Source organism: Vanessa atalanta, chromosome 18, assembly GCF_905147765.1.
Source record: "Vanessa atalanta chromosome 18, ilVanAtal1.2, whole genome shotgun sequence".
Taxonomy (NCBI): domain Eukaryota; kingdom Metazoa; phylum Arthropoda; class Insecta; order Lepidoptera; family Nymphalidae; genus Vanessa; species Vanessa atalanta.
In genome coordinates, this window is record NC_061888.1 from 3,854,545 (window position 1) to 3,869,574 (window position 15,030).

A 15,030-nucleotide genomic window follows, 5' to 3' on the forward strand; every position below is an offset into this window, starting at 1 on the left:
CACAGCCACACAGTTACTTGTCGCATTCAGTGTGTAAATTGAACGCATTGAGCAAAAAAGAATAGTTGTTTTTTTTGTTAGGTGGCGTTAGTATCGCCCCCGCCATGTTAATCTGAAATCCGCCATATTTTTCTTACAGAGAGTCGCCCTTTTCTTTAGGGTAGTGTTAATTTTTAGTGTAATTTGTTAAATAATGTTTTTATAAGTTAACAGTTATTATATTTATTATCAGTGATTAGTGAAATATCTGTGAAATATTTAATTTATTGTCTAATAGTGACTGATGTGGTATAATCTCGATTTCCTGTTTCGGTACCCCAATCTATTCTAAACAGAAAATGGCCGACGGTGTTGGTGCGGGTGTCTCCTTTGTTTAGACTGGATTTTAGTGAAAATAAGAAGCAAAAGAAATAATGCCTAGTGCCTCGTTTTCCTCTTCGCGTTCTTACGTCCGTAGATCGCGAAGAAAAGGTGGACATCGAATACCGTTGCCTTCCAGAACACAGTCGAGTAAGTTATCCGGGTCGTTTGATGTCGCTCCAAGTATTACAAATGGCTCATTATCGACATTTCCATAGATGTGCAACGTTATTAATGCTTGCTATTATATTTGTGACAATTTTACCCACGGATAACATTGTAAAACTCATAAGCATTTGTGATTTCACTACTTATTTCGCTAAAGATCTTTTAAGTTTATGAACGAATTATGTCGTTTATCATTATTGCAGTTGACGTTGATCGGTATACTTATTCTTTACAAATTTTAAATTTTTGCCCATCGATAATATTGTATAGCGCATTTCTGTGACATTTTGCGCAATATGAGTATTGATTTGGTAGATGAAGACTAATTTTATACAGCATGACGAAACAGCTGTTCGGAAACGATGGGTTTTATTCGAATGCCTTTAAATGCGATAAAAATGTCTTAAATAAGTACTAATGTATCTGGTGAATACAGTAATTATATATATCTGGTTGATTTATTGTTTTTAAATTAGTCAATCTATATGTAAACAAAAGGTGTTTCAATGCAGATGTTGAAAATAATATGTAGAAAAATGTTTTATTGAATTATTTTTGTGTAGGAGATTATTTAATATATATGTAAATATAAGTAAAATAAAAGAAGGTATTTAATTTTTTGTTAAATATAAAAAAAATAAGTACTTATGTCCTCCTACTAGTTTAAAGGTCAGTAGGTCAATAACCAACACAACATATGTTTTTTTCATTTAATTTGAATACTATATGTCAATTTATATACAAATCGGTTTCTAATTAACATTATTATGAAATTCAATTTCTATAGTAATTACGATTTTGAGTAGTACAATTAAAATGGAAATTTTCTTGTGACTCAAGTTACAATGAAACAATTAAGTAATTTTTTTTTTGTTGAAATGACTAATAAAGATTAGTGTAGTCAAGTCGAAGTAGATGAGGTATGCCTTTACTATGTATCCTTTTTCTTTTGTAATACAAAAATTAATTTGATATTCCTTTATGAACTATCAATCCCCCAAACTAGAAGCTTGATAATCAAAACAACTTATGATGACAATTACACAAAAAATCTTTAAAAAACCTTTTGCTTTTAGTAATGGGGCTATATTTTTCTCTTAGTAATGGGTGCCTTGATGTTAGTATGTGGTTTAAAATTTTATAAACCACAACCACAAGCATATGCAAGAAAAGTCAACTGAAATCATTGCTAGCACTTTCATCGGAAGATTTAAATGTTGTTTTATCAATTTTTCTGTTTAAAAACTATGAAAATGTTTAATAATTACATAAATTGACAAATTATACTGTAACTTTCATAATATTTATTCATATTTTAATTCATAATATATAAAAATGTTGCAAATAATCTGATCTGATTTCAGTGGTTAACTTGTTTTTATTTAGATTGTTGAACATAATTCTTTTAGAGCTGAAGTATACAAAATAGGTCAGGCCTTTGGCAGCCAATCAAAATTTTGTCTAAGATAAGATTTAGCTTTGTGTTTATTATCAAAAAGTAAATGTATCGCTAAAATGAAGTATATAAATAATGATTTTTGATTTGAACCAAGAAAGATAACAGAGAACTATATGGCAGATTTATTGGACAAAGGAATTTATAGGTATTAGAACTATAATAAAGATTTAACACATTATGATACTAATTTACAGTTACTCTTGTCTGTTGATTTATAAAAGTCGGCTGTTGGTGCCATAATGATGCAAAACAATCAACCTATTGCTTAGTTCTAGAATGTTAAGAATCTTATCAAAGTTATGCTGGGACAGAAAAAAAATTATTTACAATACAAATTTATAAGTAGTAAATCTCGTTGGTATATCTACGAATATTTATTTATTCATAGTTACACAAACTGAATACAATCAGAAAATACATTAAAATTATGGAATTATACAATTTTGAGCTAGATTACATTCCTAAGCATGTGTACACGGCATGCTTATATCAATTAAATATCAATGCAGGCTGGTACTATTTTATATAATAATCAGAAATTAATAAATTACAGCAAATATATAAATTAAAATAAATTGAAATCATGTAACATTAATACATATATAGTATCATATCTATTGGCCAAATTTATGATTAATAACCATGTCCCTTATATTGTTTTGTTTGTCCAATTTAGCAGTAATATATTTAAATAAATTCTAATAACATTTATTTATACCTGACTGAGGCAACACTTACAAAATATAGTAGTAATTAATTAAATATTAATAAAATTGTTCCAGATATTGAAACTACCAATGTTGTTTTAATATTGTTTAATGTACTACCAATGTTGTTTGAACTCACAATATTCCAGTGAATATTTAAAAAGAAATCACAAATATATAGTAACATTAAAGTTTATTTATTTAAAAAAGCAAAATACTAATATTAATATTACAGTAACAATCTAATATATATTTTATTTTTCTGTAGCTTAAAAATCAGCATAATCATTAAAAGGTTTAGTTGCAATTGGTTTAGTAAACAAGGATAGCTTAGCATATACTTTAGAATTAGAATCTCATTTTGAATTAAAGAAGTACTACTTTGTATTTTCATGTAAATGTTATTATAAACAATTAACAGATTTTAGATTATCAAAAGATTTAATGTTTAATTACTTGCCTTTATGTTAGTCAATATCAAAGTATTTATCTAACACATCCAAATTATAAGACTGATTAAATGGTATATAAAAACTATATAACTTTACTGTTTTTTAAATAAGTGATTTATGTATGTTTAGATTAATATATATATATATTTAAAAATCAAAATACCTGTGGAAATTAATTATTCTTGTATTTCAATGCATTATATATTCTGTTCTAATCAGACAAAAGATCTTTGAGTATAAATAAACGTAGCTAAAATCATACACTTATAGGTATTGAGCATAAAAGTTGCCTTGAAAAGTGGAGCTACCTTGACCTTTTTAGTTTATACTTCAGACTAGTTGCAATAAAATAAAACAAACTTACATATTTGTATGAAAAAACTAATGTAAATGACTATTAGTCTGATTTTAAAAGCTTTGCTTGCATGATTTTATTCAAATTAAATTATTATTCTTAATTATAAAGTAACACCTACAATTTCCAGGTGAGCCATGTGAATCAGTGCCGTGTCCTAACAACGTGACAGGGAGCGCGATGGCGGCTACAGCATGTGCCGGTCCAAGTGGCAGTGGTGGAGGTGGGTCACCACCCGTTCCGGCTGCAGCGGCCGCTACCACTGCCGGTCACCACAGTCCTTACGACTTGCGCCGCAAGTCACCACCAGCCTATCACGAGCCGGGCCCATCGGGCAGCTGCTCCTTGCCAGCTAGGAAGAGGCCTAGGACGTATGTGTACCTTAAATAATTTTATATAATTTAAATAAATTTAAATTAAAAAATAAATAAAAGATAATTTGAAAATTAGAAAAAAAAAGAATTCTCATTTAATAGACGTTATACAGATTTTTAAACTATTCTTACTAATTTGTATATAATTAAATGTAGGTAGATAGTTAGAGAAACCCTTATAATCATCCATCATCATTCTGAAATGAAATAATGACAAATTAATTGTTATGTGCATGTGAGACAACACATATTATTTAATCATTGATTAGTAAATGAATTCCCAAAACATCCTTATTGTACTAAAATATTCTTAATGCAATTTGAATATGTTGTTTATCAAGGTTTAAGTTTATATATATATTATTTGTAAACAACACAAGATATTCTTGTTTGGGCTTACTTTCACTTGTGGCATGACTATTTACTCTGCTATTAGGATAACTTACTGTTAAGGTTCTATTATTGGTAATTTCCATATTTATGATTAGAAAGCTAACTGACAGACTTTCTTTCAGTATTTACTGTGTAAAAAAAAATATAGCAATATCTTTTTTATCATTTACACTATCAAATCTTCATAGATGTATAGCTCCTTGTGTAGTTTTCTTATATTTTGATTGAGTTAATAGATTGTCACAATTTCTTGTTTACAATTTTAATTGCATTTTTATGTGACTCCTTTATTGTTACATAACTATGCAACTTATAAGGGCATTGCTTTCTTAATATTATCAATTGTGATTAGTTTTTAAGTACCATTAAATTTATGTGAATATCATTCTGAGATATAAAACCTAATGTAATGATTTTAGTTAGGTTTTATGAAAAAAAAACCTTGATGAGTAATAGATGAGTCAGAAAAATTGCTAGACTTATAGGCAATGAAAGACTATGCAGGGTGTTCCCTGTTATATAGTAAGTAATAAGGATGTATCCCCATATTAACTTGGTCTAACTCTCCAGTAGACTTACACCCTTGCAGATTTCCAAAGATTGATGAAAATGTAGTATTGTGGATATCAGATTGGGTTAATATTTACTTTAAAACCTGAACTATCTATGTACTTCCAAAAACGGCTTCGCTTAAATAGAAATGGACTGAACGAAAATTGCAACCAAATGGTCCCAATCAATCCCGTGCAATAGTTAAACACTTATCCAAAAACATAGTTATTTTGCTTTTAATCGAAACAGAAGTTAGAGCACTTATAGCTTACAGTTTTCATCTGTTATCTCACTACGAATAAACTACTAAAACAATCGTAGTAGAATTTAAAATACATTAGAGAAAATTATTGACACAAACAAAAAACTACTCAAAAATAATTACAGCCAAGTGTTTTCCCGATGCACTTAGAACATTGAGAATGAAATGTTGTACTTATTAAAAAATAAATTTATTAGTGTTTATGATTTACTGGCTATGAAAATTGATTGTTATATAACGCATATTTTTTACAGATCACTGTCCCAGGGCGTGGATGTGTGCAATGTCTCGCAGTACCTGCAGTACGAGCTGCCGGACGAGGTGCTCCTCTGCATCCTGTCTCATCTCACCGAGCGTGATCTCTGCCGCGTCGCACAAGTCTGCAAGCGATTCAACACAATCGCCAACGATACAGAGTTGTGGTTAGTTCTTAAACTTAAATGTTTAATTGTAACTAATGCTAATATTTATTATTAACACAGCTGTGCAGGTTCAAGAAACAATTAATTTTGTGATAAGATCTATGTCTCATTGGTAATAGGTAATAATCTGAAAGGCGTGCTTCAAAAGTGTCTAAAAAAATGTTTGTTAGTATTGAGGTCGCATGTATTTGTCTTATAGGAATAACGGTTGTGGCTTGCTCATAATTTAAAAACAATCTGCTACCGATGTACAGTAAAGATTCGTTATCAATGAAATACTGGTATGAGAATACACTTTTAATACGTTTTTATTACACTTAGTCCAAAATAAAATTAAAATTTTAAGAATTAATAATCCATTATAGTACTGCCCTACTGTTTATCTACGTCAATACGAATCTTGAATGATTTTGACTTCATATACATTACCATAATATATGTCGACTTGCTACACATACATATACATATATAAATAATATTGTAAAAAGCTCACATAAAATCAAATTAAAATATACTTAATTCAAATAGGCTTTTTTTACAAGCACTTGAATCGTCATTTAACAAACTATATTAAGTAAAGCTACCACCGGTTCGGAATGTAGATTCTATCGAGAAGAACCTGCAAGAAAAGAAAGTTACTCTTTTTCAACATATAAAATGCAGTCATGTTAGTTAAATACAATTATATATGTAAGTTATATATCCTGTCTGGAAGTCAAAAAGCATTAACTCCAATCTTATATTACTCTGAATATACATAACATTGTGTAAATATATTGTGATGCTACAGTGAGTATTCCTACATTGTTAAAACATCCCGAAGAGAGTCTCTAGCTGCAATATTATAAATGGAACGGATTGCTCTCTTTTGTAAAATAAAAACAGATTAAATATCTGCAGCATTACCCCAAAGTAATATGCCATAATATGACATAATACTGTGAAAATAAACAAAATATACTAGACGAACGGTATCAATATTAGTCAGTTGCTTAACTTTTCTAACCGCGTATCCTGCTGAGCTGAGTCTTCCTGTCAGGGACGATACATTTATCGTCTCTCTCGTAAGACTCTACTGAAGTTTGGAATCCAATGCTTTTCCTAACAACACCGTAGTATTGGCTCCATCAAGACGGTCTTTCTAATATGGGGTAGGGTAAAAACCACACATTTTGTTTTTTGAGTACTCAAAAGTAAATTATTTACTGTAAACCAATCGTGTACCTGCGATAATGGCACATAACATCCTATAAGTTAATCATATGACCATCCAATCTATTATTGAACTTAATTTGAAACTGTTATACTAAAGACCGACAGATCACTTAAATGTTAAAACAGATTTTAGTTTTTTTGGTTTGAATTGAGGAAAAATTTATGATTGAGATAATATTTGTTCACAAAGATATGTGAGACGAAAAGAGTTCACGAAATTATTCGCATCTTTAGACACATCTCTAAAAACTGTCATTTACTGTAAACAATAATAGTATTGAAAACTTTTATGTGTCACTTACATCTGTTTAAAATGTTTGAACAGGAAAAGTTTATATCAATCGGTTTTCGAATACGACACTCCGTTGATGCATCCCGCGCCGTGCCAGTTCGAGTTCGTGGCTGCCGACGAGTGCGAAGCCGATAACCCTTGGAAGGAGAGCTTCCGGCAGCTCTACTATGGCATACACGTGCGCCCTAACTTTCGCCCCAAGAAGGACTCGCGTATCAAATACTTTAACACTATTAGGGTTAGTTCAATTATGTGACTCGTTTGATAAATATAAACCTGAAATAATAATTTTTTTGTGGTGGTATTTATATATATAATCGTTCACCAGGCGGCTCTCGAATACGTAGAGGAGCGAGGCGGCAGCACGTCGACGTCGAGCAGCTCTTCGAGTGCGTGCGCGTGCACGTGCTCGTGTGGTGCCGCGGCGTGCTCGTGCCGGCGCGCGCCCGCTCCCACGCCCGCGCCCACCTCAGCGCCCGCGCTGCTCTTCGTGCACGCCGGCCTCTACCAGGAGGAGTGTCTCGCCATCGACACGGACGTGCAACTCATTGGTGAGGATATTCGTGACGACTCACAACATACATTTACTCCCCTGAATTGAAGAGAAGAATGCTATTGTGGTTGTCTGTACAACAGAATTTTAAATAATGATTTAAAGTATTTACTACAAGACTAGTTTTGGTGGTTAATTGAAAATAAAATGGGTCTTCTTATAGATAAATACCGTCTACAAATTATGGTATTTTTTTACAGTTTCAATTTACCATGTTCATTTCATGCATTAAATAAATAACTTATTTAAAACAAATATTCACATAAACTATTATTAAAAGGCAAAAATAAATATAAGACAATGATATAAAAGATAAATTATATTATATTTTATATATGTATATAATTATTCAGTTCAAAGTCAGGCAAGAAAGTGAATATGTAAATATTAGTTACTCATTTTTAAAAAAGAAACACATAAAACAATGTTTGCTATAATAAAATTTTGATACAACTTGCAAACTTAAATAAGCTTTACAAGCATTTTTGAATCAATTACTTTCTATGCACATTTAGTTTAACATCATACTTCTGTGTTGCAGAAGTGACCAGGGAACATATATGGGTAAAGCTTCATACTACACAACTTCACTTCTTTTACAGCACCAAGTGGTAATATAAGCCAATTAATGAATATTGGCCGACACAACCAGCTTGATTTTTTTTATTTTATGTCCTGATGGAAAAGCTAAGTGTCAAATATTTTGTCCGATGAACATCTGGAAGCTGTTACAGTCTAAACTGGATATTATTCCTCTACATCGTGGACACTCCAATTATTCATGTAAAAACATTGTATTTTCCAGGTTGTGCTGCAGGTAACGTTGCAGAGTCAGTTGTCCTGGAACGTGAAGCAGAGTCGACGCTGACGTTCGCGGAAGGCGCGAACCGCGCGTATGCTGGTCATATGACTCTCAAATTCTCCCCAGACGCCACCAGCACAATGCAACACCACAAGCACTATTGTTTAGAAGTGTCCGACAATTGCTCTCCCACCGTTGATCATTGTATTATACGTAGTGCTAGTGTGGGTAAGTTTACTAAATGTACATCTTTAATGTATTTTTTGGTTATTATTGACTAGTTAAGACGATTTGTCCTTCCATGACTACAATAAAAAATTACAAATTTGTCCGCATTTTTATAATGTTTTCAACATTTTATATTATATATTTGTAATATTTAAAAAAATAAAAGAAAGCATTTATAGTTTTAATGTAATATAATCTACTCCAATCAAATGAGCAAAGAATGTAAATAAAAATCTTTGAACTTGAATAAAGTTAACATGAGAGTTGATTAAACTATATTCAAATCAAAGAAGCAATAAGGATAAACAAATCTTCTATACAACTTCGCCGACATTGAAAACGCAATTTTTTTTCTTTCTTGACCAATGATATAATAAAACTTGTTTATTTTGTCTTTTCTGCTTCTTTCATTGAAATAGACTATTGGCAGGGCCGCTTTGAGTTTTACCATCTAAATTATTGACTAATCGTCCCCTTGCAATAGTGGGAGCCGCCGTGTGCGTGAGCGGCGCGGGCGCGAACCCTGTGATAAAGCACTGTGACATCAGTGACTGCGAGAACGTGGGCTTGTATGTGACGGACTACGCGCAGGGCGCGTACCAGGACAACGAGATCTCACGCAACGCGCTCGCCGGCATCTGGGTCAAGAACTTCGCTAACCCCATCATGCGTCGCAACCACATACACCACGGCAGAGATGTCGGTATATTCACGTTTGAAAATGGATTGGTGAGTTAAAATTATCTTTTATTTTACTAAATTTTACTTTTCTTCGCAATTTATTTCAAAATTGAAATCCTAAGTGACTTCAAGTACCTTCAAATAAAGTGATTTGTAACTATATACTATTTTTTGCAGGGCTATTTTGAAGCCAACGACATCCACAATAACAGAATCGCTGGTTTTGAAGTCAAAGCCGGCGCTAATCCCACCGTAGTACATTGCGAAATCCACCATGGACAGACTGGTGGCATATACGTCCACGAGTCCGGTCTCGGCCAGTTTATAGATAATAAGATACACTCGAACAATTTTGCGGGCGTATGGATCACGTCCAACAGCAATCCCACCATCCGCCGCAATGAGATTTATAATGGCCATCAGGGAGGCGTGTATATATTTGGAGAGGGGCGCGGATTGATTGAACACAATAATATTTACGGAAACGCATTAGCTGGCATACAGGTTAGTTTCGATAACATTTACCACAAAGTAGTTTCAATATTTTAAATTCCACGTCATATACAAATTACAAGAAATATTGAAAAACAATTTCCTCTTAGAAGTGGCAGTACAAGTTTTATTGCTTAGTATTTTTTTTAGTCATTATTTGTATTGTATTAATTCCCTCAAAATTTTAATTAAGGAATGAAAACTAATGAAATATTTCACCATGTTTAAAATTTTTACACTTATAATTTTTAAGTAACTTAAAATGTGAAAATAAAATCTTAAAAGGTTTTACAAAGATCTTAGTAAGCATCATTAACTATCATAATACAGACAAGACAATAAGTCAAGGTCAAGGGATTCAACAATTTTGGTTCGACATCCTACCATTTTTTTTACTAACATTGATCCACTACCACCTGCTACGTCAACTACTGTACAAAAATTTTTTTTTAAGAAATTCATAGTTCACATGTTAATGAATAAATATTTGAATATAAAAAAAATAAAGAACAGTCAACAATAACCGGAGGTAAGATCATTCTTAATTACAATTATTGTAATATAGTCTGACTAATTGACCTCATTATGTAAGAAACTACAAAAAAACTAAGATATTTCAATAAAACTACCATACTCATAAAATAAATAAACGTAACAATTATATTAATGATTATTTTTACGTTGTAATCCATAGATTCGCACAAACAGTGATCCTATAGTTAGGCACAATAAGATTCACCATGGGCAGCATGGAGGCATCTATGTTCACGAAAAGGGTCAGGGTTTAATCGAAGAAAATGAAGTTTATGCCAACACGCTCGCCGGCGTCTGGATAACGACCGGCTCTACGCCCGTGCTGCGGCGCAACCGCATACACTCGGGAAAACAGGTTCGTAATAACTACACAATTTAATTGAATGAATATATTTCATAATTACGTATAGGAATTAATTTTACTTAAAAGATGGGTTTTACTCAAGATATTTTAGTACTGGAAGTTTATTATATTTTATATATATTGCTAAAATTGTTATTTAAATTTTTCGAATTAAATAGTAGTGCATGTAAATTTATCTGTGATACCAAATTATTAATTAGTTATATATGTTATATTTAAAAACTTGCGTAAATATAACCTTGCTTAACCAACTATAAAGAATGCTCTACGAGTGTCATATATTTATAGGTCGGCGTGTACTTCTACGACAATGGTCACGGCAAATTAGAAGATAATGATATATTCAATCACTTGTACTCGGGAGTTCAAATAAGGACCGGCAGCAATCCCGTAATCCGTGGCAACAAGATATGGGGTGGTCAAAACGGCGGCGTTCTCGTGTACAACGGCGGATTAGGAATACTCGAGCAGAATGAAATCTTCGATAATGCCATGGCCGGTGTGTGGATAAAGACTGATTCAAACCCCACACTCAAGAGAAACAAGATTTTTGATGGCAGAGATGGGGGCATATGCATTTTTAATGGTGGCAAGGTTTATATTCTACTTGCGTATTATAATAGAAATCGATATTCTTCTAATTTTATATACGTCACAAAGTGATAGACTGGTTTTATCGAGATCAATGTAGACTTTACTTATAAAGTGTTAATAATTATTATAATAGTAAAAAAAATTCAGTAGGACTATTGAATAGTGAATTTTAAAATTATTTTATTTTCATGAATTTTTTTTAACTATTTCCAGGGTGTGTTGGAAGAAAACGACATATTCCGCAATGCTCAGGCCGGGGTGTTGATCTCAACACAGAGTCATCCCGTACTGCGGCGTAACCGCATCTTTGATGGTCTGGCCGCCGGCGTCGAGATCACCAACAATGCCACAGCCACATTAGAGCACAATCAAATATTTAATAATAGGTTTGGAGGTAAGAAACATTCGTTATACATTGTTAGTTTATATACGTATAAAGAAAAGTACATATAATCAACGTCAAACGTAAAGTACATCTTGGTTTGTTGTTTTCACACGTATTTTATAAAAAGATAAAGTAGCAATTGTAACAAATTTTAAACAATTTCAGGGCTATGTTTAGCGTCAGGAGTGTCTCCGTTAGTGCGGGGCAACAAAATCTTTAGTAATCAAGATGCAGTCGAAAAAGCGGTCGGCGGCGGACAGTGTCTCTACAAAATTTCCTCATATACTTCTTTCCCCATGCATGATTTTTATAGGTAGAATACAATTTATTATTATTACACCGTCATGATAAAATTTGTTTGTTGAATAAAATAATTTGCTAACACTATTGGTAATATTTTAGGTGCCAGACTTGTAACACAACAGATCGTAATGCCATTTGTGTCAATTGCATTAAAACATGCCATTCAGGACATGATGTGGAATTTATTCGCCATGACAGGTAAGCTTAACTTTTATAGCTTTTTCGTTTCGTTAAGTCTTATTCTTATTATGTCTTCGATTCAGTAAGTCGTATCTGTTTTCTTAAACTTTTACAGATAAATTTATTGGTTGATAAAATATTATAGCGCATACTAATGGCATAATAATAGAAATAAATAAACATTAGCTTTACATATTTCAAATATATAATACAAAGTACCTAAATTATTTGAATTTTCAGATTTTTCTGCGACTGCGGAGCAGGCACTCTGTCGAACCAATGCCAGCTGCAGGGTGAGCCGACGCAGGACACGGACACGCTGTACGACTCGGCCGCGCCCATGGAGTCGCACACGCTCATGGTGAACTGAGCGCGCCCGCCGCCCGCGCCCGCAGCCCCGCGCGGACCGCCCGCCGCGACCTGCCTCCACTAGCCGACTATTTTTATTGACTTCGCATCGTACATTCACCTGAGTCGCTGTTTACCTCTTCGTCGTATGTGACTTTGTAATCAATCGGTTCAATTATGTATTCTATCGATGTACTTTATAGACGAAACGATTTCGGATACGCTATTTGTATAAGTAGAGGCGTTTTTTATCATCGGTACTTAATAATGTATTTTGTCGTGTAGAATCGTGCATTCCCAAATTGTAATCATCCCACGTTTCGTGTCACATTTATATATTTAGAGTAATATTATTTGTTTTATAAGATATACTAATAGCCTTATATTGTAATGTCTACGGTTATATAATCATGAGGAAGATTGACATTTTATTTATCGCAAGAAAGTCGATATTTTGTTTAGTTACGTAACTGATTCGATCCAGCGACTGTGGCAGTCAGGTTAGCTAATTGTATTATAAATAGCCTTTTAAGTATTTTTTAACTATTTGACGATACGATTTCATTTTTATAGGAGCAACTTATTCTTTAGCTCTCCTGATGTTTAGGGTTGATTGTTCGTGTTTTAGTTAGTAAAGATATTCGTACCAGTTAATTTCCTGTTAGTCGGGAGGAAGTCGAGACGTCCGCGTCAGTGGGATTGCGTCGAGCCCGGCCGAGTGTCCCGGCGTCGTTTATTATCTCTCGATTAGGAGTCCGCCTCGCCTAACTTTTTTTGGCGCTCCTGTCGCGCTTTGTAAATATTTATGTCTCACAATAATCGAAAATGTAGTAATTAATGTATTTGTATCATTATATTTTTATTATTGATCACAACATGTATGTTTAATTATTATGAATTACGTACGTTATGCTCAGAAGATCATCGCGCTGTCGCTTGTAGTGCAGTCGCCTATGAGTCATAATGTAGTTCCAGAGATATCATAAGCCGTGTTTTCGGCTCGTTAGTGTATAATAAAATGCAAATTAAGAACGAATGTGCGTATTTAATTGGAAAAGATCTTAGGTACAATTGATATTTTATTATATTGTTAATTTAAATGTGGTATTGATATCGATCGACAAGCAATGCTAGGAAACTGGATGCCGCACGTGAGCGGCCGGAGTGCTGATAGTGATAAGTTAGCCAATAAGCTATAATGAAAATCTAAATTACTCTGTAATCACTATTGCAAGTTTCGAATCGTTAAATCGTCTCCATAGCACGGTATGTTCTGAATCTGCTTTTTTATAATCCTCAATCTGTGATCATCGCTAAATGTGTAAGAGAAATATTTTAGTTCACAACATACAGAAATAATAAGACTTATTGTAACATCAAAATTATTGTGGCGCCGACGCTTTATATAATTGAATTGAATGTGAAATTGTTATTTATTGAATTGTCAGTATGTTCTTAATTTATTGAATTTAAAACTGGATAATATTTTGTTTATACCTGAAAATACCACTGTAAAAGCCGTGATATACATCATATAATATTATACACCGGAATTTTATTTACTTCCTTTAGTTTTTTTTAAATCACCCTTCCTAACTTCAGGTTTAATTAATATAACACAACGATCCTGATATGGAGTACAATTTTTTCTACTTACTGTCTGAGTGATAAACAATTAAATAAGACTCATAATACTTCCATAATACATTTAATTGACTATACTAAAAAATAACAGTCCAGTGTGATATAAAGAAACCTTAGCTGGCCATAAGTTGGACTCGCTACCCATATGGTTGATAGCATACATTATTCTTATATACAAATAGATATCTTTCTTACCGTTTACATAATACATAAACCAAATCAAAATAGACTGGAGTAAAGTTTTCTTTTAATTACATTCTTGTATGGAATATGAATTAATAGAATTTATATACTATTTTTTATACTAATCTAGCTTTCTCTGAACTCGAAAAATTGTCGCAGTCGTAAACAGCGCAGATATGGTAAGAAAGTAAAGTAAATATATATGAAAATATCTACAAGATGTCGGCGGTCGTCGAACTGCTAAAGAAAACACGAAAGTTTGTTGGAGTTTTTAGATCAATCTAGTCTGGATTCATAATAATATTTGTTAATTCCATTTCTTAACATCAGTCTGTTTCACACACTTTTATATAATTTATTCAATATAAGTCTTCTCAAGCTCAACACATATTAATGGAAATAATAATTAAACCGTATTTAGAATAATTATATATACAATCAAAAGTGAATCCATATACAAAGGAGTCTCTAGTCTAGCGCATAACGTCACGAGGATGTCGAGCGTATCGATAAAGTCTTAACAAAATTGTGAATAAAGTTTTCACTTCAATAATATTTATAGGAATAAGAATATTTCCTTCTATATAATTAAGACACTCTGAAAGATACTTTTGTTATTGCAACGCCACTCGCTTCAATTTTGTAAATATAATTTCTTCCCATTTGATAAATAAAAAGTTTTATTCTTTGATATAATGATTACATGTAGCGTGGATTTATAAACGTTT

The 15,030-nt window shown here is 32.5% G+C and overlaps 1 protein-coding gene across 1 annotated transcript; it reads left to right on the forward strand.

Moving 5' to 3' along the window:
- The first annotated feature begins 94 nt into the window (after positions 1-94).
- Positions 95-14,037, forward strand: LOC125070741 (F-box only protein 11). Its single transcript, XM_047680687.1, has 14 exons — positions 95-510; positions 3,632-3,872; positions 5,337-5,504; positions 7,045-7,249; positions 7,340-7,562; positions 8,370-8,594; positions 9,079-9,323; positions 9,453-9,779; positions 10,462-10,656; positions 10,954-11,259; positions 11,473-11,653; positions 11,810-11,957; positions 12,047-12,145; positions 12,368-14,037. The coding sequence occupies exons 1-14, from the start codon at positions 414-416 to the stop codon at positions 12,495-12,497; spliced, it is 2,790 nt and encodes a 929-aa protein (XP_047536643.1). The 5' UTR covers positions 95-413; the 3' UTR covers positions 12,498-14,037.
- Positions 14,038-15,030: the final 993 nt, after the last annotated feature.

Coding starts and splice junctions, on each gene's coding strand:
- LOC125070741 (XM_047680687.1), top strand. CDS start 414: ATGCCTAGTGCCTCGTTTTCCTCTTCGCGTTCTTACGTCCGTAGATCG. Junction 511..3,631: donor GCCTTCCAGAACACAGTCGA/GTAAGTTATCCG, acceptor TACAATTTCCAG/GTGAGCCATGTGAATCAGTG. Junction 9,780..10,461: donor ACGCATTAGCTGGCATACAG/GTTAGTTTCGAT, acceptor TGTAATCCATAG/ATTCGCACAAACAGTGATCC.